The 26,439-nt window shown below is 47.5% G+C and overlaps 1 protein-coding gene and 1 long non-coding RNA gene across 9 annotated transcripts in view; one reads left to right on the top strand and one right to left on the bottom strand.

Moving 5' to 3' along the window:
- The first annotated feature begins 926 nt into the window (after window positions 1-926).
- Socs2 (suppressor of cytokine signaling 2) overlaps window positions 927-26,439 on the top strand; it is a 41,529-nt gene continuing 16,016 nt past the window's right edge. Inside the window, exons 1-3 of one of the 8 annotated variants that reach the window (XM_063264347.1) lie at window positions 927-1,180; window positions 1,658-1,787; window positions 2,596-2,738. In XM_063264347.1, the coding sequence (XP_063120417.1) occupies window positions 1,065-1,180; window positions 1,658-1,787; window positions 2,596-2,610 (261 nt within the window). In that variant the 5' untranslated portion in view covers window positions 927-1,064 and the 3' untranslated portion in view covers window positions 2,611-2,738. Of the gene's footprint in view, window positions 1,181-1,212; window positions 2,272-2,595; window positions 2,957-4,644; window positions 6,312-26,439 lie in introns of those variants that run through there. The other 7 variants (XM_039079993.2, XM_017595137.3, XM_063264346.1 and 4 more) reach the window with 7 other exon arrangements.
- Window positions 20,165-23,301, bottom strand: LOC134479868 (uncharacterized). The gene is made up of 2 exons (XR_010053691.1): window positions 23,141-23,301; window positions 20,165-22,287 (listed from the first exon to the last, which is right to left on the bottom strand). It is a non-coding gene; the product is annotated as an uncharacterized LOC134479868 (long non-coding RNA).

The following is a 26,439-nucleotide window of genomic DNA, read 5'->3' as shown; positions in this document are numbered from 1 at the left end:
GCAGGCTGGGAGGCTAGGGGGCCTCTTACAGAGTGGGAGGTGAGGGTCCCAAGAGGAAGGAAGTACTGGGATCAATCCGAATTCCGGGTCCATGGCTTTCAGGGAACTACAAGGACAAACGCACCAGGCCTGTCACCCCGTACCCCACCGGGGCACAGGAAAGGGCATCTCCTCTGTAGGCCCAGCAGGTGGCCAGGTTGGGTCTCCGGAAGGACGAGCAGGAATTGAGCTGAGGAGGAAAGGAGGAGCTCGGCAAGGCTGGTGCAGGGGACTACGGGTCAGAGCTCCAGGGGAAGGGATTGAGAGCACTCTGTGCAGCTTTAAGGAGGCGCTCAGCAACACGCGCTCTTGACCTTCTAGGATGCTGGCGGAGGGGACAGCCTCTGGTTCGCTCCCTGAGGTCCCCGGGACTGGTGGTCGACCTGGGCACTGGCCTGCTAGCTAGGGTTCTGTGTGTCTTAGGGAGGGAGGGACCGATTTCTGAGCCCCGCCTCTCCCCCCCCCCCACGCCGGTCCCGCACCCGGTACAGAGGAGAGGAGGGTCGCGTCTGGCAGGCGCACTAGAGTGTGGATGGCTAGCATAAAGGTCCCCTCCTCCATGGTGACTGGGGAGAAGAGGGGCTAACTGCTATTCGTAGGACCAAGGAGCTCAGCTGATGCGGACAGGGGCCAGTACTGTCCGCTTAATAGGCATTGGCTGGGGACTTCTCCTTGTCCCCCGAGGTGCAGGGTCAGAGGAGGGCGGAGTCGCAGGCTTCCACACCGCAGTCACCGGTACCCGCAACGGCTCTCAAACCGGCTCCCTTGAAGCCTGCGCATTAGCGCCGGGGCCTCTTTAAAGCGCTGGCGGGGGCTGCGGTCACGTGAGGCGGATTCCTGGAAAGTTCCTGGAAAGCGGCCTCCGCAGCGGCCGGGCGGGGCGCGAGGGGCGGGAGGCGGGGGAGCGAGGGAGGCGCGTCGGGCTGGGAAGTCGCGCGCACACTCTGCTCCGGGGACAGACGTTTAACTCTTGCCAAGTCTCGCCGCCTCTGCGGCTCGCGGGCCTTGGGCTTCTCCCCTGAAGCATGAGCCTTTCCTCCGGCAGCCGCCAACGCTGCGCGGATCGCGGACAGTGCGCGCCGGGGCTCCAGGCGCGCGGCCTCAAGATCCCTTGCGCCCGGAGCCCGGAAGCTTGCGGCAGGTACCGCTCGCGAAGCCCGAAGGTTCCGCCCGGGGGACAGTGGCCAGGGAGGGCGGCGGGGTGCGAGCACGGGAGCGGCGGACTGTCTGGGCTTCCGCAGTTTAGGACGCCCCAGGAGAGTTCAAGTCAGGGCTCTGTCCCATCCGGACTCAACTGCCTCCTCTCCCGGGTTCCTTCTCGGCGTCGGGAAATCTTCGGAGCACCCCCATTCCCCAACAACTGTTATCCAAATTTATAATCCTAATAACCTGATCTCCCGCTCCTCCCCGCCAGCCTCCGCCCTTGCTCCCCCACCCCACCCCTACTCTTTCGCCCATCTCCGCCGCAGCTGGAGGGAAACCCGGCACTGGCGAGCAGGGGTGTCAGCCTGGGGCGGAGAGGGGGGACGCTAGGCGACGATCCTTGGGATTTTTGTCTGCCTTTGGCGCAGAAAAATACGGCTGCTCCTACTGAGCGCAGAGCCGGTTGCATCCCTAGGCATCTCGTTCCACAAATAAAACGTCACTCGGGGAACTCAGACGGACACCCCTCCTCGCCCCCCGGCTCCCCCGCCCCGTGTCCGCTGGGGAGGCTGCCTGGTGCGGAGGCGGCAGTCGCCGTGGCGGAGGTAAGCCCTCAGTCCCAGTTGATGGCATAGCCCGCTGCGCTCGCTGCTGCGGGCTCAGTCCCGGCCTCATTTGGAGCTCCGGCGGGGGCTGCACGCTCAGGCCGATTCCTCGACAGCGCCCGCGTTGGCAGCTGCTGGAGCGGCGGTCCGTGTTTTGGAGCGACCGCCGCTGCGCCCCCCGTCCGTCCTCATCCGGAGCGTGCTCCGGGAAGCGGCAGGAGTGGGGGCGAGGCCGCCTGTGAGGCGGGGATGCAGCGGCTGGCGCACCGCTAGCGCACCGCAGCACCCTCGGCTGGCGACCCAGGAGCCCTGCGGCGCTTTAGGGCGTGGAACCAGGTTTTGCCGGATGCATCCTCCCCTAGGGCCCTGGGGCTGCTGGAAATGTAGGATGGAAATGCCAAGTGCAGAGAACTGCCCTGTTCTTTGTGTTTATTGTTTTTTTCCCGGCGACTTGCCCGTGACGAAGGCCTATCCGGACCCGCAGGTGACTGACTGTTTCCCAAGCTGCCTGAGTGTGATTCCTGCACACAGTTCTTGGGCGGGAAAACACCTTGTTTACTCTCATCCTGTCTCTGTCCTCACCCCTCCACTCAGGCCAACTTCAGTATCTTGGATCTCTGCCCTTTTTACCGGTCTTTCCCCCAGAGTTGGGCAGGGCGTTAGCTGGATGCTCGGGGTTAAATGGTACAGAAGCACACAGGCGGAGGAGTCCCTGGGATTTTCCACGTGTCTGTTTACCCACCCCCACCTCGGCCGTAGGGGTCCAGTCCAGACTGACCCAATCTCTGCCGCATTTGTTTCTTCACAGGCGATCTGTGGGTGACCGTGTCTGCGAGAGACTTTGCCATACCATTTTGCGGGAATTTGGAGAGAAACAACCAGCTGCTTCCAGTCCCCTCCCCCTCCGCCACCATTTCGGACACCCCGCACAGACTCGTTTTGGGGTACCCTGTGACTTCCAGGAAGCACGCGAGGTCCTTTGGCCCCAGCTCGGGCGACCACCTGTCTTGGACGTGTTGACTCATCTCCCATGACCCTGCGGTGCCTGGAGCCCTCTGGGAATGGCGCGGACAGGACACGGAGCCAGTGGGGGACAGCGGGGTCGCCGGAGGATCAGTCCCCGGAGGCGGCGCGTCTGGCGAAGGCCCTGCGTGAGCTCAGTCAAACAGGTAGGGAGCGGACTACTGGCGAAGAGTGCGAAACGGGGCGACCCTATCCCCACCCTACTCAAGGCGGTGGCGGAGAGCGCGGCTGGGACGCGGGCCCAGGTGGGGAGCACTGAAAGCGATGGAACTATGTCTCATCGCGTCCGGTCCCGGCTCTGGGGCTCGGGAACCGCAGAGAGGGATGCCCGGATCTTAGGTGACCACAGAATGAAAGTGACCGAGGCTTGGGCGAGGGCGGGGAGCGTGCTGGGCTCCTTGGAAATGCTCTCCCAGAGTGGTGGAGCCTAGGCTGCTTTCAGCCGGGACTCGGGCTCGCACCCGCGTGGGAGAAAAGCAGCCAGCGGCTCCCTTAACGCCGGGTACGCGGGCGGCCAGTGGGCTCTGCTGCCTCCTGTCTGTGCTGCGAGTGCTCCCGGGAGCAGCCGCCGATGCCTGCCGCAACCCGGGATGATGGCAGCCAAGTTCTGACTGAGACCTACAGACTGTATGGATCGCAGCTGCGGGGGTAGCCTGGTCGAGTGCAGCTTCCTGCATCTGAAAGCAAAGAAGAGAAAATTATATTTTCTCCTATTAGTTCGAAAACAATTTGGGTCTTAAAAATCTGACTTCTGAAAACTTAACTTTGAGGCAAGACAACTTTTGGTAGCAGTAGATCTTGGGAAAGAAAAAAAAAGTTCTAGTCTTTCCTTTCAGCCCTGGGCTTTCCTCAGGAAAGTTTCCCGGTAATATTTTGTGATTTTGTGTGTGTGTGTGGGGGGGATGTGTGTGGGGGAGAGCTGTCGGTTGAAATAGGGGGCACTTTGTTCAAAGTTATTAAACGAAGTATCTTGAGTTATTTTTGTAAGTGAAATGCAGAACATAGTCAAGACGGATCAAATGGAGATTTCAGAGGACAGGGGTTATAATACAGTTTGAACCAGGGCAAAGTCCAAAAGAATATAGTGAAGACTGTAAACTAAGAGCACCAGGGCTTGGTCTTCCCCAGAAACTTAGGTAGTTGTAATCAAGCAGTCCACAGTAGTGCCTTCTAGGGCTTCGAACAGAGGCTAAACATTACAATTTTTTCGGGGGTCGGGTCAGGGGGCTACTGGTCAGTCAAAAAAGTTGCTTTTTTTTTTTTAATTATGACTGTTAATGAGTTCTCCACTTTCTCCCCTAACTTCTAATTTAGTTCTAATTTACTTAGGTTTTTGTCTCAGTTAAACTGTACTGAAATTATCTCTCTTTTTTCTCAGCCAATATGTCTGTCATATCGCACAAGTTACTTTGGCTCAGAAGAAAACTGTAACATAATTTAAAGAAAAGCTACAGAAAAATCATTTAAAAAGAAAAAAATGGTTTACTGTTGTGCCTAGGATGGACTTAAGTTTTTATTAAATAAAAAAAGATTCGTGGTAGGCCTTGGCATAAACTTTCACTCACAGGCTTTAAAAAAAAAAAAAGGTATAACAAGGGAAATTAGTTGAGCATGGTGGTGCAGGCCTTTACATCCCAGGACTTGGGAGATGAATGCCAAGATTATCCTTGGCTACAAAGTAAAACTGAGGCCAGCCTGTGCCACAGGAGGCCCCGGTCTCAAACCAAACAACTAGGAAAACGACTGCCAAGTACAGGCCCTATTCTAAAAATTCTCATAATAACTATTTCGCTTTCTCTTCTTTTTCTTTTTTGAATGAAAACAAAAACCCCAGGATGGTACTGGGGAAGTATGACTGTTAATGAAGCCAAAGAGAAATTAAAAGAGGCGCCAGAAGGAACTTTCTTGATTAGAGATAGCTCCCACTCAGACTACCTATTAACCATATCTGTTAAGACATCAGCCGGGCCGACTAACCTGCGGATTGAGTACCAAGACGGGAAATTCAGATTGGATTCTATCATATGTGTCAAGTCCAAGCTTAAGCAGTTTGACAGCGTGGTTCATCTGATTGACTACTACGTTCAGATGTGCAAGGACAAACGGACAGGCCCTGAAGCCCCCCGGAATGGGACTGTTCACCTTTACCTGACCAAACCTCTGTATACATCAGCACCGACGCTGCAGCACTTCTGCCGACTCAGCATTAACAAGTGTACCGGTACCATCCGGGGACTACCTTTACCAACAAGACTGAAAGATTACTTGGAAGAGTATAAATTCCAGGTATAAGTATTTCTCTCTCTCTCTCTCTCTTTTTTTTTTTTTTAAATGAATGCCTCATATAGAGTATCACCGAATGCAGCTATGTAAAAGAGAAAACCCGGAGGCCCTCCTCTGGGTAACCATGCAGAATTCTTTCTCAAGCAAGGTTGAGCTCAGTCTAATTTAAAGGTGTGAAGACGTAGCTAGGTATTTTTAAAGTCCCCCTTAGGCAGTTTCAGCCGATTGATGCTTTCTTTCCTATGGCTGTTCAAGACCAAATTGGCCCCTTTTAAATGGAAAGCAAGATGTCCCAAGGGAAGGCAAGAGAATAACCCTGTCAGAACTACTTACTTGCCTTTTTTTTTTTTTTTTTTTTTTGGTTCTTTTTTTCGGAGCTGGGGACCGAACCCAGGGCCTTGCGCTTCCTAGGTAAGCGCTCTACCACTGAGCTAAATCCCCAGCCCCCCCCTTTTTTTTTAACCCCACCCTGGGTGCCTGTGCACTGGGTCAGAAGTCCAAGCACCATAGGAGAGAAAGACTTCCATGTGGATAAGGAGGGAGGAAAAGACCCTGGCTGACCCAGGCTCCAGCTCCATTTCTCGGTGCCTGGTGGTCAGTCTGTGCTAGAACAAGTTATAGTTTGCATCCCGACGTATCTAGTAGGAGTTCCGTTAGGCCGGTCATGCTTGTATTTATCCCTTGTTTTATGCAATTAATCAAATCAACCAAAAAAAAAAAAAGCCCATCACCATGAGATCCTGTATTTGTCTTTTTTACTACATGTATGAACTCCCCCGTGAATGAGTACTGTAGTCATCTATTTCAAGGCAGCCTTACTTTAGAAACATTTCAAACTGGTGCAAACAGGAAAGACTTCTCTCTTTTCCTTTAAGGCTAAAGACAAGAATGTCACGCTACACAGGTGCAACTCAATCCTCGAAAACAAAAACAAAAACAAAACGAAAACCAATGCAGACAGAGACATTTTACCCCTCGGCGTAGCTGTGAGTCCTAACCTATTGCCATGACATTTTGGACATGGCTTTAGAACTTTCCAAGTTGTCCTTGAATTGTCTGACCACGGACATCAACAGCTGCCTCCCTTCTACCATGTAGAATACTATGACTTACTCTTCTTCCAGATATAGGGGGGTACCTGCCTGTTTTTCAAAGTGTTTATTTACTGCTGTTACTCTTTGACTAGGATGTATTAAATAAAAACAAACCTGATTTTTACAAGTTGCACTCATTACTTTGAGTTGTAGATGTACCTTTCCATGCTAATAAAAGGTTGGCCATAAAACCTCCTATCAAGCGAAATGAACGAAGCAAATCAGCGCAGGGTAGAACATTAACTCGCTCACCTCCAAACTGGACCCGCACCTGCTCTACGTGTTTTAGAAAGCACGGTTTACAAGCTAGGAATTGTCAAGACAGCCTGGTCGTGTCCAGGTCGGATGGGCATAACCCTCGTGCCTTGTGGGATTTCAAAAGGAATGGTTTAGAAGTGATAGAAATTATGTCAGCGTCTGAGCTTTAACAAGTTGGACAGACACAATATTCCACGAAAAAACGACAAGTTCTGCGGCCGTCTTTCCTCGGCCACACGGCAATGTGCGTGGAGTCTGGAGTCTAGACACTATTCCCGTCACCCTTGACATCTTTCCTGGATGGCTGCAGGCTCCAGTGTGCAGGGTGAAATGAGAACCTGGGGTATCGTGTGCACACCCTGAGTGAATAGAGGATTGTAAAAGCCAGAGTAATAGGACTTGCTTCTCACCTATCTCACCTTGCAGTTTTTGAAATCCCCAGTTTTATACCTGGAGGGAAACATTAATCTCATCCAAACTGGAAGATTTGCTGGGCGTAGCTTTGGGAGAGCCTGCTATTTAAAATAGAGCGAACTCTGCTGGGCGATGGGGCACTAATGTTCCCATCAGGGTACTTAGATTGACTTTTTCCGAATCTCCCTTTTGCACACCGACGGTTCTCTGGTAGAATGCTTAACTCCTGGGGAAACTCTCACAGAATCGGTAGCAAGGGGCTTTGTGGAATCCCTTTACAGGTCTCTTGCCATTCCTCAGATACTGGGAGTGAGGAGGTAGTCACTTGTGCTGTGGAGTTAGGATAAGCTCTATAGTATTGCATTCAGTGGCCTGCAGGTGGGGGGAGGCCCGGATTGACTGCATCAGTCTGTGAAACAGATCACCTTATCTTCTGATTCTGATGGCAAGGAAGGCGATAAGCATCAGGGCATAGGTTTTTTTTTTTTTTGCTTTATAGTTTTTAATATTTATTTATTGAGTTCCTTGTGTGCCAGCTTCCGACTCAATACTTTTTCCATATTATCTCATTTGATCTTTGTAAGGACCAAAAGAGCAAAGTACAGTATTTATAGGAAGTGAGTATTTCCACACCGATCCAGTTAACAAGTTAGAGCAGGCTGTAATAGCAGCCCTCAGCCCTTTTACTGTTGCTTCAACCAGACGAGTACTAATTAGTGTTGCGCTCTTTCTCTCTCTCTTTTAAAACGTTCACAAGAAGTGATTTCTTGGTGCCTGTGTGTGTGTGTGTGTGTGTGTGTGTGTGTGTGTGTGTACCCGCATGTGCCATGTCATATATGTGGGGGGTGGAGCACAACTTTCGGAAGTCCATTCTCCTTTCACTGTGTGGGTTCCAGGGATTGGACCTCAGGCTTTACCAGCAAGCACCCTTACCCACTGAGACATCTTGCCAGTCCTCTAGTCAGTCTTGCCAATGGCTTTTTTCTTGAAGACCCCTGAAAGGGGAGCTCACAATAAGTGGCAAAGGGGCAGGGTGAAGAGGGGGAATGAGAGTTTGCCCCTTTACGGGGTGGCTGCTAAATGATTAGAGTTATCACCTGTTGGCCCAAGGTATCCTCAACAGAGGCTGGAGAAGTTTCAGTGTTGTTTTTTGTTGTCTATGCGGGGGGGTGGGTGGGGTGGGAGGGTGAGGGGATTGGGGGGCGGGTGGGGGGTATGTGGGGGATGTGTGGTGTGAAGCATTAGTAAGGATACTTAGTATTACTCTTCTGATTGTTGCGGTTCTTGTGGGATGTCTTGTGCAGGATTTGTATATCCACCCCCCACCCCCCATCCCCCACCCCCAGCCCCGACTTAAATGACTGCTATGAGTTTCTGTTCGGGAGCCAGCAGAGGTGAAGGACTTGTCATCCCCTCTACAGTGGTCATGACATCTGCCTTCTTAGGGACAGGGACCCTGGCTTGTGTGAGCTTGGAGGTCATGCTTTGTGTTGTCAGTATGAAAGTCTGACTTCATCGTAGTTACGTAATCCAAATAGGTGACAGGAAGGGACTGACTGTTGGTTGCTCCACACGGTTTATTTTCTTGGGAAGACTTTCCCCTGCTTTTAGAAAATTGTACCCTGCTTGGCGGGGAGGGTAGGAGACAGAGACGTCATGAAGTAATCCAAGGGATGGAATGTCCCAAGAGCAGACTGTGCCCTTCTGGTTGTGGGTTTGGGCACAGGGCAGGAGGGGGTGAGTGGCTGTGGTTCTAACAGCTGGGCTGAAGCCTCGCTGGCTCCCAGAAGTCCTGTCCATCTTCTGGGCCTCCCAGTGAAAGAATGTGGCTCTGGGCCTGTCATTCCCTCAGAGGCCCCGCATTCGTCCTCCTCATCCAGTTAACTCCCTAGAATCCCGGAGTTTGGAACACACTGTTTGGGTCACTCTGCTCAGGTCCTTTATATTAACCAGAACATTTCAGACTCGGGGATTAGAGATCATCTGCCTGTGCCGTGGCCAGCAAATGGGCAGCATCCAAACACAGCTTAGGTCCCGTATCAGCAGAAGCTCCACCATTCTTCTGTCCTTGGTTAAAACCACCCGCACTCTGAAGTTTGCTGCAGTTAATGTAACTCAAAACTGCCTTCCCCTGACATACAAAAATCAGGCTTCTGAATCACGCCACACTAGGATACTTTTAATCCTTGGCTCCTTCTGCCCGCACTCTCCAGAATTACCCCCCATGTTTTGATCTACTGTTGAGTGTAGAGATCTGTATTAATTGGAATTTCTTGGGTTTTTGTTTGCTTTTTTTTTTTTTTTTTTTGTAGTTTTGGAGCTTGAACATAGGACTTTCTTTCCTCATGCTTGGCAAGCATCCTACTGCTGAGCCACATCTCCAGTCCATTTTAATGTCTCGAATCTGTTTGCTGTTTTGAGACCGCAGTCCTCCTGTCAGTCCTCCCGTCAGTCCTCCCGTCCTTGCTGAGTGGTGATCTCAGGACACCTCTGCCAGATATAGCCCGCACATGGCCATGGCGCCCAGACTGTCTGCTCTCCTGTGCTTGCCTACCAGTGGAGTCAGTTTTGGCTTTTGTCTCCTCTTACACACAGGTAGCTCCTGCCTTCCTTTTTTATTCCCTTCCCATGATGTGATGCTGTCGTTTTAGCCTATTAGAGAAGTCCTTGGTGGCTCTATTAGGGGCCAGTGAAGGATGGGAACTCTCGTCTACTTGAATTAGGTAAATTGACAGATTTAGGGTCCTTGGGATTAAATCTGTTTCTCTTTAGGTCTCTTCAGGATTTAAAAACCAAAACCAGGTCCCACCACTTCTTTTTCACCACTTTCTTTCTTTTTTTTTTTAACTTGTTTATTTAAAGTGCCATAGGCTCCTTTCTAGGCTCTGCTCTGTTGAGAAGGAAGAAAGAGAGCCCTTCTTCAGCTTTGGTCCTCTCATCCTCCTCAGCTGCCTTTTAAGATTTTCTCCAGTTCTCCCTCTATGTGGTTTCAGAGTAAAGCTGCCTCACCTCTCGCTCAGCCCAAGTGACAGCCGTCGCTAGAGTCAGCCTCTAAAAGCCCCGTTTTGTCCCAAATGCTTGGCTAGCAGGTCAACTGAAGCAGAGGCATTGTCGTCCTTCTTACCCTGTCCTCGGCTCTGTCCACAAGGGAGGTCTGATCTGCCAAGTCTGACAGGGGACTCACTTCAATAAACATTTACTGAGCCATAAAAATAAAACTGCTTTTATAGACAACTCTCACTTTGAACTCCATTCTTCACTTTAGAGAGAACGGCGCTGCCCCAGAGCAGGAGCGGTTTGTGATGGATTATATAGCTCTTCTGTGGCCTCATCTCAGCGAGGAACAGAGGGAAGGGAGGCTCAAGCCAGCGTCTCGGTGCGAGCTAAGAAAATAACACCAGCTGCTTTCTTCTTCTGTTTCAGCCTAAGTTCCTCCCAGAGAGCCCCTCCGCTGTGGCGAAACGAGACATATTTGCTAGTTAGATCATCACAGGACTTCATAGATTTTTTTTTTCCTAGACTGTCCCAGTTTCCAGCCATGTTAAGATAAAAAGATAGCCTTTTGCCAAACGGTTTTCCCCTTCTGTTATTTTGGCAGCCCTTTTCCTGTTTAGATTCTGATCTTGTGTCGCTGTGATCTTTCTCCGCCTTTCAGGAAAACCCTCCCCGTGTTGTTTCTGCCCAGGGAAGTTGTTTTCCCACATTGACTTTCGTCACCCCGATGATGAATTGATGAACCGAGCTCCTTTAGGTAGTAGACTTGATTGTGTGGGATTGGTCAGAAAGTGCGTTCACGTTTCGTGCTCTATTTACTTACCTGCTCTCCATTATCTATAAAGGGCGGGCAGAGTGCGGTCAGACAAAGCCTCTGCTTCCTCTCCGTTCATTCTCACTTACTGGAACCACTGTCAGGAAAACGGCTTCTTATCAATATTATTTAAGGATATTGAAGGCAATAAACGGGTTGGGGGAAGTAAAGGGATGAAGTCCCACCGGCATGGTGAGGGGCTTTCCCGAGTCTGTCGTTAGGTACACAGAGCTCTCCCAAGACTATGACCAGTTTACTTCTATCACCGTTTGTACCAGTCCTGGTTCTTAAGGTGGGGTAGGCCTGAGCAGTTTTAGGGAAAAAAATTCTTCTAAGACAGGGTCTTAGCTATCTTAGACCCGAAACCCACTGCATAGCTAAGGGTTATCCTGAACTCTGAAACTCCCCCTGCCTCCGTCTTTCAACTGCTGGCATCACATGTGTCTGTATCGAGTCTGGTTAATGCAGTGCGAGGGAGCGAAACCAGGGCTTCCTGTGGTCCAGGCAAGTTCTTGACCAAGTGAGCTACTTTCCCAGAAACTGGCAACCATTTTATTCAAAATCGTGTCCCACTTTTCTACTGGGGAATGCTACCTTTTCCTGGTGGACCAGGCACGTTCTCATTCAGCATCTTTTAATCATGCTTTACCGTGTCATCTGTTGAGTTCAGAGTTGGGGAGAATGAATATCCTTCAAGTCTTTATTTTCTTAAAGATATATTTTTTGTATGTGTGTATGTAATATATGTGTGTCGTCTGTGTGTCTGTGTGTAGGTACCCAGAAAATGCCAGAAGAGGATGTTGGATTATGGGTGTGAGTTGCCATGTGGGTGTCGGGAATTGAGCTCAGGTCCTCCGGAAGAGCAGTAAATGCTCATGGTGTCTGAGCCATATCTCCTGTCCCCATCCACAAAGTCTTGGGACCCAGGTCTAAAAAGCCAAGGTTTTTTTAACCTATTATATTCATTTATTGCATAACCACCCCTCCCCCTCCCCTGCATTCTCCCCACCCTGGCAACATTTATTGGGTACCTGTTATATTATCCATAGGGAACCCAGAGAAGTCATACTCTTCCTTTAGCAGAGGCCCTTTTACCTTGTGGGAAGAGATGGAGAAGACCAGATTCAAATTTATTCAATAGTTCGGTCTGTCTCGAGCCCCCTGGCACCACTGTGTTTAATCTCCACAACAGCCAGGACCTTAACAGACTCCCTTTATCAAAAATAAAACAGAAGCTTGAAGTTGGAAAACGTAACGCCCAGCAATACTGCCCAACGACTAGGAGTTGTACCTGTTCAGATAACTACGGCAGGAAACGCAGCTATGAGAGTCACTGTGAGGACAGGTACCCTGCCCCAGCCTCTGGGCAGACACCATTCATCTACGGAAGGAGTCTTCAGATGGACTAGAGAGGAAGACCTTTTGGTCATGGGGTTGAAGAAGGTAGAGAAAAGGCTTATGGGATGTGCTGTTGGAGAATGAGTTGGAACCGACCTTGTCTTGATAGAACTGTTAGGTGTGTCTTGTCGGGTACAGAAACTGATAAAAAGCTTCCCTCTCCCCAGAGTTCTCCAACAGGATTTCTTTATTCTTAGCAGATAATTACTGTACACAGTAAGGGGTTCTCTATGACGTTTAAACCTATATATATATATATATATATATATATATATATATATATATATATGTGTGTGTGTGTGTGTGTGTGTGTGTGTGTGTGTGTATACACATATATATAATATACTCAGTCATATGCACTCCTCTCCCCTTAGTCTAATAAAACACTCCTTAAAGGAGAGAACTGACTTAGGCTTGTGTTGTGTTTGTCTTTCCGGAATCCCTGGGTGGGGGTCCTTAGAGGCTGGAGAGTGAGGGGCTAGTGGAAGGCAGGCAGGCAGGAAGTGGGTGCCTGAGAGGAGTGGAGAGGCAGACAGGATGTTCAAGTTTGTCATCGCACTCAGATTGGTCCCAGAACTTGGAGCTCCGGGTCTGGAAGCTTTCCATTTGATACCAGCTTCTACTCTGGGCGAGTTGAGCCCACTCTGCACTTTCAGGAAGAGGGGGAAGAGTGGCACAGTGGGTGCCATTCTGACCTGGGAATGGAAAGAGACTATTTCTAGTTGCTTTGTCTTGGACCAAACCCTGAGCTGCTTAGTAAAATGTTGAGCTTGCCAGGCTGATGTCTCCAGTTAATCCCTCTCAGGAAGTTGTTCTCAGCTGTGAGCACATCACAGGGAGGGAGGAGACACGAGAGGCTAACTCCATATCTTGTTGGGGTCTCAGGCTGACTTATGTTTTAATGTGGATTTTGCCTCTATGCTATCACAGACTCTGGTTTATGTGGGGGGAAAAATTCTCTCTATCCTAAATATTTTTTTTTTTTCCTTTTCACGGTCAGAGTCAGTAGACTTTTTTGTATGGTAAAAGGAATTTTATGTTGTTTTCTGAGCTTTGGATCTTTGGCTCTATACAGAGTATAGACTCGGGGTTTTAGATCTTGGGTGTGATGGAGAAGGCTCTGCTGTATGCCTGATGTTAGTTTACTAACCCTCGGGATGAATTTCCATCACCCAGGGGCCCAGATGATTGTCCTTGCTGCTCTCGTCCGGCCTCTTGGGAAACTGTGGGCAAAGCATAATTTCTCCATTCATAAATTATTCTAGGGGTTGGGGATTTAGCTCAGTGGTAGAGTGCTTGCCTAGGAAGCGCAAGGCCCTGGGTTCGGTCCCCAGCTCCGAAAAAAAGAACCAAAAAAAAAATTATTCTAACTTTTGACTGGTGGTCTTTGAGCTCTGTGTTCCCTCCTCAAGCAATTTATTACAAAAGTTACAATTTGTTACAAAATACCACCACCACCCGGGAGTAAGGTATTAAGGAGATTCTTAGACTCTTTCGTAAAAACTAAAAGAATTGCTCCTTTTCCTTATCAGCAACCTCTGGGCTTTGTCCCTGGGTTTTACCACAGAGCCACCATCCCAGTCTCCACACTGAAAACAGTTTTGAACTTGAACTCTCCCTTACTTCCTATGGGTGCTGGGAAGCAAACTGTGGCCCCCGTCCTCTGCAAAAGAGCAGCAAGTGCTCTTAGCCACGGAGCCATCTCTGTAGCCCTTAAGCATCTTTTGTACTTGGTGTTCTACTCCGGCCTTGATCAAGTGATACTTTGTTTCAGCCTCCTGAGCCGCTGGGACTATAGATATGTACTGTCCTGTATGGTTCCTCCTGAATCTGTCTTAAAGCAGGGGTACCCACTTCTGCTCTTGACACCTGCATGACTTTGGTGCCCTTTGCTCCCAGCAAGGAAGAGTCAGGTTGGAATGTACTTGCTAACCTGATAGAAATGGCAGCTGGTAGAGCCTTCCGGGCTTTTTTCATGGACTGAGCTTTGCAACTGGAAGTTAGTCACCATGAGAGTGAGTTGTAAGTTTGGCTTTCTCTGCACACTCGCCTCATCTATTTTCTTTATAAGTCACCTACACTAGGGCTGTCTGTCAAGCCGGTAGAAAATAGACACAGCAGTCAGGGGGAGCATCTTCGTGGCCTGTCCGCATCAGATCACTTAGCCTGACAATAGCTAAAAGCTCATGGAGAATCAGGTTGAAGTTGTGTTGGGTAGGATGTAGCATTCGTTGTGTTCAAAGCCTGGGAGTAAGGCAGCAATTCCAAAACAGACCAACTCTCGGGTTCCCAAAGGACTGGGAAAAAAAAAATTACTAACACCAGGCATCGATTACAGTTGCTAGTCGCCACGTATGACCTCCCCAAGGGCACACAGCAAACTGCTGAGCTCGACTTTAGAGATCGAGAAGGCTGAAGTTTAGTAAGATCAGATTATTAAAACCAGAGAGCCGGGATTTGAGTTCAAAACTGTCTGACTTCAAAAACAAAATCTACGACTTTATTCTCTCTTCTCTTTTTCTTAGTGCGCTTACTCTATACCTTTGCTCAGTGCTGTACGGCAGAACAATGTGGTTAATATTTCGCATGTTAATTTTAAAATGGCATGAGTCTGCCTGATGTCTAGGTACAGTATTGTTAGTATTCTACTGGATCTGTCGAAACCCCGAGCACCGACTCTAGAAGATTCTCTTTTGTAATTTCTGCCCCCTCCTTTTTTTTTTCTTTTTTTCGGAGCTGGGGACCGAACCCAGGGCCTTGCGCATGCTAGGCAAGCGCTCTACCACTGAGCTAAATCCCCAAACCCACCCCCCATTTTTTTTAACTTTTCCCATTGCCAGTGTAACGAGGTTCCATCCTCTCTTCTCTTTCTCTTTTTCTTTTTTCTTCTTCTTTTTGGAGGTAAATTCTACGAAGGATGCTGTCTCTGTTGTATTGCTGTGCAATGACGCCATGACCAGGCAACTCTTTTAAAGGGCTTGCTTACAGTTTCAGAGTTTTAGTCCTATTATCGTGATATTGGGGAGCATGGTGGCGCACAGGCAGGCATGGCCCAGGAGAACTTTACATCTTGACCCACAGGCAGTGGGAAGAAACCTCTAAGCTCACTCCCCAGCCACACACCTCTTCCAACAAGATGCATACTCCAAGGACGCCACACAATAGCCCAAGTGGGGAAACGAACTTGCAAATGTATGAGGCTACCGGGATTGGGGGTGGGGTGTGTGTATGTGGGTGTGTGTGTGTGCATATGTATGTATGTAGTCTCATTCAAACCAACGTGGGCATATGGCCTAATAGGCTGGGGTCTGCTGCAAAACAAACAGCCGGAATGCTTGATGGCTTAAACGATTCCTACCCCTCTGAATCTGTCGGGTCAACAGCCAGGCTAATCACTCCAAACCCCAATCTGATGAACTAGCCACCCATTGGATGACTCTGGAATGCTGAGCCAATGGGAAACGAGAACTCAGAACATTTCCCAGCAGGACCCACACTTACCAAAACCTCAACTGCTCTCAGCCTGTAGGCTAGATTGCTGTAAGATGGCGTCCCCCTCCCCCACCGCCAACCATAAGGGGGTAGGCAGTGTGATCCTCTCTTGTCTCTGCAAGGCGGAAACAAATGGTGAATGAATGGTCTTCACCACCACACACACTGAGCCACAAGCCGGACAGCCTTCTTTTTCTCCAGCACGCGGTTTAAATTAGTCCTGGGTGACTTTGCAGGACATACACGGATTCCTTAGTTGTGTCCCTGTCTTCCCTTTGGTTTTGCAGGTAGCGAAAGTCATTTGTGAGCAAAAGGAAAAGGTCTGAGGTGGAACTGTGCATTGAAGCTGAGCTCTCAGTAGCATCTTGCTGGCTTCTCACCTTGTTGAAATGAATCCTGTTTTTCTACAGTGTGAATATTTCAACATGAATAAATCATATGCCCATTCACTTTCAGTATTTACTCTTTTACCCAATTTACCTAATGCTGAATAATATCCTTCCTTCCTTCTTTCCTTCCTTCCTTCCTTCCTTCCTTCCTTCCTTCCTTCCTTCCTTCCTTCCTCCCTTCTACAAGTTTTCTTTCTTTTTTTAGACATGGGTTTCATTTGGCACAGGCTTACTTGCTATGTAGCTGAAGCTGGTCTTGAACTCATGACCTTTGTCTTTAATTCCGAAGTGCTGGGATTATAGGCATCTTTAACTATGCCCAACCTTTTTTTTTTTTTTTTTTAATCAATTTTCAACCAAACATGAAACTTTTTAGGCACATTACAGCTGCAATGGACTTTTTTTTTTTTTTAATGATAGAGTGATAGCTAATCACTGATATTAAACTGCTTTTGTAGGAACTGCATTCTAATTCTCAACAACTGCGTTCTCCACTGTCTTCCTCTACAGAAAGCAGCCATCTAACCGAATAACATGCTGTGTCTTAGCAGACAGCAATCCTCCTCTGAACGCTCAGATTGCTAGGTCTGACTAAATATACGTATTATATAGCAGAATCCAGGTTTTCTTCAGTGCTACCTCTCAGGTTTTATATACTAACCTGGGTTGAAAACTTTCACATTACTGATTTTTCTCCCTCTTCATATTTCTCTTTCTCACTTGTTAATTTAGTTAGATATTTTATCCATGTGACTCACACAGTCAGCCCACAAATATTTACTAAACATATACTTGGCCCATGCACAAGACAGGGTCCTAGGGAAAATTTAAAGAACACTGTCTGTCTTTAAGCAAATCATAGTTCCACAATTACAGGATAGGTCCTGCCCCCATCTTTGAGGGATGAGCTGGAAGATTCCAGGGGAGTGGCATGGTGTGCCTTCCGGTTCCTCACGCTGTGGAGACCCCCGACCATAAGATTAATTCATTACAACTGCATCACTGTAATTTCACTACTGTTATGAATCGTCATGTAAATATCTCTGCTTTGATGGTCTTAGGTGATTCCTGTGGAAGGATTGTTTGGCCTCCACCACCACTACCACCACCACCAAGAGGTCACACCCCACAGTCTGAGAACTTCTGTTTGAAGTCTCTCTCTCTCTCCCTCTCTCTCTCTCTCTCTCTCTCTCTCTCTCTCTCACACACACACACACACACACACACACACACACACACTCCTATAAGAAGGTTTCACTTATAAATAGACATAGTATAATATTAACAATGGCTAAGAATAAAATAGAATTCATTATCGATATTTTCATGATTGATTTTTTCAGACCAGTCAATCGTGGACCAATGAAGCTGAGGGAAAATGAAGTGTGGGCCGATGGGAGTACTGGATAATACCTCTTAATCTGTAGGTGTTAACCCATGCAATTAGACAACACAAATAAAGGATACTTTTTAGAAGGCTGTAATTGTACTGACCACACACAAGGTTGTCTCCTCCTCTTTGCCTCCCAGACAACAGGGGTTTGGTATAAGTGTTGCATTAATTACTTATCACTCCTCAAATCACCCCCACCCACCTGCCCCACCCCACTGGTGGTGCATGTTGCTCACAACCATGTTGCTCAAACACACACACACACACACACACACACACACACACACACACACACACACACGCGCGCGCGCGCGCCCTTTTATTTTAATATGCCTTAAACAGGCAATGGCCGGGCCACTCTCAAACTTCAACATTGCTAAGGCCCTGCCCCCACATTCCTGAATTATTACGTATTAAAATCTAAATTCCATTTTTAGATTACCCTAGACCCAGATGGGGGACCCCTTGGGTTCACTCTTTCTCCGCTCTTAAATGGCTGTACTTGCTTGCTTCTCTAGCTCTCAGGCCCGATCTGTTCCCCCACCACCCTCAACAAAGCCATTCTAAATCATTCTTCCCTGAGTTCCCTTGCCTATGAAATCTAAAGTCCCATCTCTGTCTCTCTGCCCAGCCATTAACCGCCTGCAACTTTATTTACCTATTAGAGCTAACTCGGGGCAGGGACCTGAGGCATCTCCTGTAGTCGTGAGAACTCCCGTGTGATTTGGGAGCCCGATTAAATAATATAACCAAGTGCACAACATACAAGCATGACATTGCGTCATAAGCAATCCAGAGATGATTTAAAGTCAGCCCTTGAGTTACACGCAAATGCCCTGCCGTTTTACATAAGGTGCGTCTGAGATTTGGAGTGTCTCGACCAAGGGCTGGGAGCCAGCCTCACTTCGATACACAAAGACACTTGTAGATTGGAAGAACGGTGCACCTTGGCGGGGAACACCTAGATTTGTCCGAGAAAATCCAGGGAGACATGGTGGTGGAGGAGGTGACTTCTGACCTGAGACCTAGAACCTGGAGGACAGACCAGCACTCAGGGCTTTGCCTGCCTTCAGCACTATTGAATGCTTACCCAGGAAATGAAAACCCTTAAAGGCTTCTGATTATAGTGATAGCCTCAGGCATGGGATCCGGAGCCTTTCAACCGCATACCTAGACTTACAAGGGACCCAAAGCTAAAATGCATGGGGTCATAGGAAAACAGTTTACATGGGCATCGTCAGCATCTCCTAAACGGGACGAAACCGTCCTTCAGATGTGAGTCTATCAACAGATGGCGTAGAATTAGCAGAGGATGTGAGATTATCACCCATGGAAACCTGGGATTTTGATATGAGATTGCAGTTACTGCTTTATAGCACAAAATACGTTTTATACTTAAGAAAAAAAACCCTGAAGTTAATGTGGATATTAGATCTATTACTTTGTCTTTTATTTTTAAAGATTATAATGACATCATAATATAGTCCCTTTGCTTACATTCAGATGCATGGGCTCTTTTATCACTAACGTGTTACATACATACATGTATATCTACACACACACACGCGCACACACACACACACACACACACATCCCTAAAGACATAAATACAGCCTTCTTAGTCTGTTCAGTGTTAATTGTACATGTGGTTTCAGGGCTGACCATTTGGTATTAGCTAGCCTAGCCAATAGGTGTGCTCCTCCCAGAGACTATCCAGGTTTCAGCTTGGTTACCTGTATACTTTTGTAGGGTGGAGACCTCCTGGGGGCAACATTTTTTCATGCTTATCACACCCTTTCCTTCTTTCCTATTGCCACCTTTTAAAATTTCACCCCAAGTAAAACATGTAGCGCGTGTTTTCCACGGTCAAGTATGGAAAGCTGTACTGAAAAGAAGGCTCCTTGACTCTCCTCCTGTCTGTCTGTCTGTCTGTCTGTCTGTCAGTCAGTCCTGACATTTGTTTTATAATTTCTGAGATACTCTCATGTAGCCCAGGCTGGCTTTGACCTTCCTACATCACCGAGGCTGGCCTTGAACTCTTCCTTCCTCGTCTTGCACGTTTCTCCTACATGCCTGGTCCAATCTAGGCCTACACCTTTTGAACATCCACCTGGGCTGGAGTGTAAGTGCTATGCAGACAGTGCCCCACAGTCTGTAGCCCTACTATACTTTTTCACAGTAGGTGCTGACTAAATGACTTATGTGAAGACTGATTCTTTCCAAAGATAGTTCTTGTTTCAAGGTCACTGTATTATTTATCAGTTCTCAACACCAGCTTTAGAAGCTGCAGTTGCAAATAAATAATGCATTCATGTGAGCTTCTGTGTTGGTTTCTGCGTAACGAGTTAAAGAATTCATGTAATGTTATCTCAAGCCAGAAATAGAAAAGGTGGGTTAGAAATGTCCTCCTACTGCTTTTTACAGCTTTTCCTTTTCCTTTTCTTTTCTTTTAATACTTTGGTTGCTTTCCTTTTGCTGTCCTGAGCCCTGGGCAGCAGAAGGAAGTGTCAGCTCGACTGCCTGGGCTGTGGGCTGCAGATGCCACAGCAGCAGTGGAGCCCTGGGGTTGGCTCGCTGTGGTCCCTTGCTGTGCCTCCTGTGAGGTCCAGGAATGTATAGCTTTGCGGTCTGATATATTTTGATGGTTGCCAGATAAAATCGATGTCTGGCACTTTTTTTTCCTAGGAAAAACACATTTAGACGTTTCCAGGCTGATTTGTAGGACTTCATGTCATTAGAACTTTGTGGCAAAACTTTTTCCTCAAGTGGCTGAAAACATAAAGGAACTTCAGTCTTGAGGGCTGTACATGGCACGTCCTGTGAGCGCCAAAGCTGAGAGGCAGACAACGGCTTGGATTGTTTAGACGGCCTTTCTTCAAAAATAACTTGAGTATTTGGACTTTCTCCAGTAAGGCGAGTAACTGCTTTAGCTACTGACACCAGATTAGTCCCACAACTTAGGGAAAACAGGGTACCTTTTCCTCTATTTTCTAATAACATTTCTCAGTCTGGCAGAGAGGACTCAGGTTAGTCTTGAAGGTTTGATTGCTATTAGCTGTTGTTCTTGCCCCCCCCCCCCCCCCTTTTTTTTTTTAAGCAAGGAGAGCTAGGTTGGGAGAAACAGACTGGGGAAAGTTAGCATCCCGGCCCAGGCATGCAAATCACAGTCTTTTCCTTCATTTATGTCATAAGTATTTGGGAAGTGAAAGGGAGAGGGAGAGGGAGAGGGAGGGGGAGAGGGAGAGGGAGAGAGAGAGAGAGAGAGAGAGAGAGAGAGAGAGAGAGAAGAGAAAAGGAGAGAAAAGGAAAGGAAAGAGGGAGAGAGAGAGAGTCAGAGAGACAGACAGGGACAGAGACAGACAGAGAGAACCTAGTGATACAGGAGTTACTTTTTCTTTAAACTCCCTGGCTTCTCTCTAAAGCCGGCGGGTGGATAACAAGTCTTTACTTGTTGGCAGTGCATTGAAGCCTCTAGAAACAAAATGACTATTGAAAACAAAAAAGCAGCTTCTCGAGATATGCTTCACTAGGGAGCTAGGGAGCCCGGGAGTAAATAGGAGTTAAATATTTTAGATTTGGAAGGACTTTTAAAAAAAAAAAGCTACAGATCTTCGAAAAGACTTGGCATTTAATTAGTAGGTTAATGAGGCGTGAGGACAGAAAACTTGGTCTGTTTAAAGCAACTACAAAACTCAGCTGGAACCTGGGAGCAATTTGACCTTGATTTTACAAACACAGGAGCCGAGGATTGGGCCGGTTTTGGCTATTTCGAGGAACTAGATAAGGAAGAGGGAAGAAGCAGGGAGAAGTGTGTGTGTGTGTGTGTGTGTGTGTGTGTGTGTGTGTGTGTGTGTCGCGGAAGGGGGCATCTCCTCTAAGATCGATCTCCATTCTTTCTGAGAGGGTCCACGCTGTTTGGGGCTCACCCTGGCAGAACAGAGGGAAGGGCTGAGGTGCCACCCTGTGACGCAGAAGGCATTCTTTTTTTTCTGCAGCCATCGGCCATCCGGGAGTGCGCAGCCCATTGAGTCTGGCAGCTCCTGCTGGCTCCCCGGCGCCCTGCGGGTCTCTTGGGGGTGGGGTGAGGTCCTTATGTAAGGCCATAGCTACAGAGGAGACGTCACCAAGACGCGTGGTGCTGAGTGTACAGCGCCGGTTTTGACATTTTCCTCTACAGAGAATGGGTTAACACCTTCTTCTACAAAGGTTTCCCCCCCCTCGTTTTCCTCCTACAAAGGGGGTTCTGGACCCCACTGTCTGCTAACAGAGCACCCCTCTTGTTTCTGTTAATCCAGAGTAAATATAATCTTTTATTAGCTAGTTTCTCAGTTATTCTGACGGCAACCTACTCGGGGTTAAAAAAAAATCTAGCTAGTTCAGCAAGTCACTAAAGCAGGAACTGCCTACCTCCTTCCCCACCCCATCTCCTAGGGACCTGTTATCTATTTGTAAAAAATATTTCAGAATGTTCTAATGCCATAGAAGCATCTATTTTTAATAACTTTTTTTAAAAAAGCACACACAAACAGTAGCATGAATACATTCGGCTCTGTGATTTGCTTCTCAGGGTTGTATTTGGGTCTGTATAGCTTTTCATGTCCTTATGCAGCTTCAAGTTCTTCGTCCTTCTTCTCAACAGCTGCAACATATTCCAGCCAGCGTGAATGCATCTTTGTTGACAGGCTTGGTCCCCATCCGTGGACAGTTAGGTTGTCTCTGCCCTCACAAACAACATTGTATCAAAGCCTAATGAATGCTCTGTGTGCTTATGGGAGCAAACGCATGGAGTATGTAGTAAATCCGCGGTCCTGGAACAGTTTTGGTAGTGGGGTACTCACATGGGACGTGTTAAAAGGTTTTCAAAAGCCCATGGTCCTAGGAATATTTCAGACTTAAAGAAGTTACCATCTTGCACATCTCCAGCATTTACAAGGCTTTCCTGAAAACCCTGTTAATATTTAAATGGCACATTTGGTATCGAAGGCAAATAAGCTTGTGTTTAGTTGCTAATTAAGTGTCTTTAAAGTTAAATTTCTAGTCCCAAACAGAGGTCTTGGGAGTGTGCAATTCTCTGCCAGGGCCTTTAGAACTAGCAAGAAGCCAGCCGTGACAAACTTACCCTCTCTCCAGGGACATCAGCGGCTGTGGCATATGGCTCCAGAAAACTAGTTGCTTTGAGAAACTCTCGGGTAGGATTGGGAAAGCGTTTGCTTCATGTGTAAGAGTGTTATCTCCAATTAATTCACTTCAAAAACACTAAATACAACCACGGCAAAAGTTTCTCCTCCCCCTGCCTTTCTCTGTACCAGCCTCCCGACACCAGATGGGAGCCCAGTTCTAGGAACCACAAAATTAATTTCCTGCCACTGAAAGGTGATCCAGCAAGGAGATTAGCTTCACCAGAGGATGTCACCCGGGTGGGTGGCCATATACTATATCTAGATCTTGCCCCCCAAAGGGGTATTTGGCCTGCTTATTAATTTAGTGGCTCAAAGCATTCCACCTGCGAGAAATAATCCCTTTTATTCCTCACTTGAGTTTTATAGGTAGAAACATTTCAAATGAAAGCAATGTGTGAGTCAAGTTTTAGAACTTGGGACTCGAGCTTCTATTAAATTGCTTTATAAATGATCCTAGTAGCACACTCCCCCCCCTCGCCCCAATAGCCTTTTAGATTATAGTCAACCTTGGTGGGGGGGGGGCTGTATAGCTTGTTGCCAGTTGTCTTAGTTCCCAAAATACCCACTCAACTTAAAAAGAAACAACAAACAAACGACTGTTTCAAAAGCAAACTCCCTCACCCTCAAACTTATCTTCAACAAAGACAGAGCCACATTGGGATAGGGGGTCCAGGTGCCGTCCAAGAGGAAAACAAAACCAAACAAAAAAAATAGTAAGACTCAAACCTTCCCTTTCCATGGGTCCAGTCTGTGCTTAGGTGCCTCCGCCCCTCACTCAGATGTATTTGTGCCCTAAGATAACGGGAGACAAGTTAGCAGGGCTGAGGAACTGCCTAATAAAAGCCTCTGATCTCAAACCAGTGTCCAATAACACACGAGGAGCCCACAGGAAGAGCGGTGTGTGTGTGTGTGTGTGTGTGTGTGTGTGTGTGTGTGTGTGTGTGTGTGTGAAATGAATTGTCCTAGGATGTCCTTAAATAGAATGGTCTTTTCAACGGTCAGGAAGCACCTGGGGGGGCTCAGTTGCTTAGAAATTCAGACAGAAATTGTTTCTGCAATAAGAGGGAAATGAGGTGTCCAAGTGCCAGCGCCTTTAGTATCTTCACGCCTTTATTTCCCTCTCCCATCAACCTGAATTACAGAGATAATTCATTCAAGTCAATGATGAATGTGTAACTTTGGTTGCGAGGGTGGGGCAGATGATGTCAAGCTAGGAAGGACACTCAGACCAGGCTCTTCGCTTTAACCCTGACCGTCCCTCGCCTGCTTCGACTGGAGCCTGCACTTGCAGCCTGCACTTTCATTTTTACAGCTCTTTCCAAGATTCCGTTTAAAAGTTGAAAAGTGAAACAAAGACGTCTCAACTATCACAGCTTCTAACCACCTCTTTTAATTTTTTTCCCCTCTTTTTATTTCTTATCGTCCATAAAGACTTCAGTTCAGTGGTTCTCAACCTTCCTAACGCTGCGGCCCTTTAACACAGTTTCCTCATGTTGTGGGGACCCCCACCTCCCCCAACCATAAAATGATTGTTGTTGCTACTTCCCAGCTGCAATCCTGCTACTGTTCCGAATCGTAATGTAAATACCTGATGTGCAGGGTATGTGCTGTGGGACCCCATGAAAGGCTCACTTGCGCGCCACCCTGTGAGGGGTCACCACCACAGGCTGAGAAACACCTGCTTTAGAAGCTCTTCTTTTCCAGACCCCTCCTTTACGTAGCAAGTGACCAGGGTTCTTTTTTTAAAAATTTTTAAAATTTATTTTTTACTTTTTTCCATGGTACATCCTGCTCACTGCACCCCCGTCACCCCCTCCCACAATCCTTTCCCCCATCCCCTCTCCCCTTCTCCTCTGAGAAGGTGGAGACCACTCTTTCCCCACCGTATGACCAAGGTTCTTAATAGAACTTTTCCTTTTCCTAAGAAGTATCCCAACTCCTTTGTTATTCTTGTTTCTTCGGATACAATCGATCCTTCGTTTTCCTGTGGCACTTTAATATGAAGGCAGTTGATTTGCTTGAGAATTCTGTTGTTTCAGCACCGGGTAATGTGAACCCACAGTCACCGGGTTGCTCTAAAAGGAGGTGGTAAATAAGCTTCAGGCTTTGGAACGCTGGCAGTTAAGGAGAAGGCTTGAACTTGTGTGCCATTGATCTTATGTTTTAAATAAGAGTTAAAAAAAGAAAAAAAGAAAAAGATTTCTGTGGTTATGTAACCGATCCTTAGAGCAAGTTTTACTACACTTTCTTCAAATGTCAAATTGAATAATCCGGTCAGAAGCTCGGGGTCCCAAGTCTTGTCAGCAGTATTCTGAAAGTGAAGATTTATTGCGACTTCTTTCATTGCGTCAGCTTTATTACTTTTGAAAAATATGTGATGGTATTAGCCTTGGATTTACTGGGGTTCTTAGGTCTTGTCAAAATGAAACAAGCCCTCTCTGTGGTATGACTCGCCGGTAAGCACAGTGAGGAGGGAAGCTTTTCCTTGAGAATCTCATTCCTAAAAGCAAACTATGCTCAGCCCTTTCTTTTTCCAGTAGTCACTTATTTTTTTACCGATTCTGAGCCAATGGTCAACTTCTGGGCTACTTCACACAGTTCAACAAACTGTGTGAGCTGCCTTCTAAAGACACGGCTTGCATTTCCGGCCCCTCATCCCGTTTAGAAACCTGATGGCCTGTTTCTGAAGACACAGCGCCGACTCCGTCCCTGAATCTTGAGAGGGAAGCTCAGCTTTTCCCATCATTCTTTATGGCCCAGAGTCCAGATCTGAAATGGGCTCCTTGTCAACCCCGGTGCACCTTGAGAGGCAGGAGCCGAGGGGGCTCACGTTTCCTGCCTGTGTGAGCCCCTCCGGTTGGAATGTTTCTCTTTTGCCAGTTGAAAGTAAAGCCCGCTCCTCCTCTTCTCCCAGATTAAGTCTGCTTTCACTCCTTTGAAATTAGATTGGTTCCTGACCAGAAATGCCTTAAAAAGAGAAAAGAAAAGGAAAAAAAAAAAAACAAAAAAACAAAACAAAACCCAAAGTTCCAAAACCAAACCACAACCTATAGTCTTTCTGCTTTGGACTTAATCTAATAGAATCTACTTTCTCCTTCCTCCTCCTCTCCCCCCACACCCTTTTTTCCCGTCTCCCCCCTCCTCCTGTTCCTCGTATCCAGTAACTTTTATTTCTTGAGCTCTGGGGTTTTCTCTATGAGAGTGTGTATGCAGGCATGCATGCATGCAGGGGCTAGGAAGTCAACCTTGGTTATGCGTCTTCAGGTACTGTCCGCTGTTTTTTGTGACAGGGTATCTCTGGGATCAGGGGCTCTGTTCAGTGAACCCAAGCAATACATCATTAGGACTGACTTTCTGCTGCATTCCGGGGATATCGATTGAGTTCAGGGCCTCAAGCGTGCACACCAGGTACTTTGCCTGCTCAGCTGGATTTCCAGACCTGATGTGTATTTCCTTTTTCAAAAGGTTGTCTTTATTTTTATTTATTTATGTGTGTGCACAACAGTAGCATCCCCACAAGATATCAAATCCCCACAAGGTGGCTGTGAGCTCTTGATCTGGGTGCTGGGAATCCATCTTGGATTGGTTCTGGCAGAGTAGCAAGTGTTCCTTTGCTGTTTTATTTTTGTTGTTTTGTTTTTAGAGGCAGGGTTTTCTGTGTAATCCTCCGGGCTGCTTATAGGCCAGGCTGACCTAGGACTCAGAGATCTGCCTTCTCCTGTGTCCTGAGTGCTGGGATTAAAGGCATGCACCACCACACCCACAGCAGATGCTCTAATCAAGCCTTCTTCCTCTCCATCCCCTAGTCCACTTTTGTTGGCCTTTTCTCTGGGGTTATAACACTTTGCAGTCTGCAGGCTTACACAACCAGACAAACCTTTTTCCATTTTCTTTTTCTTTTGTGTTTGTGTGTGTGTTTG

The sequence above is a fragment of the Rattus norvegicus genome, chromosome 7 (genome assembly GCF_036323735.1).
Source record: "Rattus norvegicus strain BN/NHsdMcwi chromosome 7, GRCr8, whole genome shotgun sequence".
NCBI lineage: Eukaryota > Metazoa > Chordata > Mammalia > Rodentia > Muridae > Rattus > Rattus norvegicus.
This window is presented reverse-complemented; position numbering and strand designations above follow the sequence as displayed.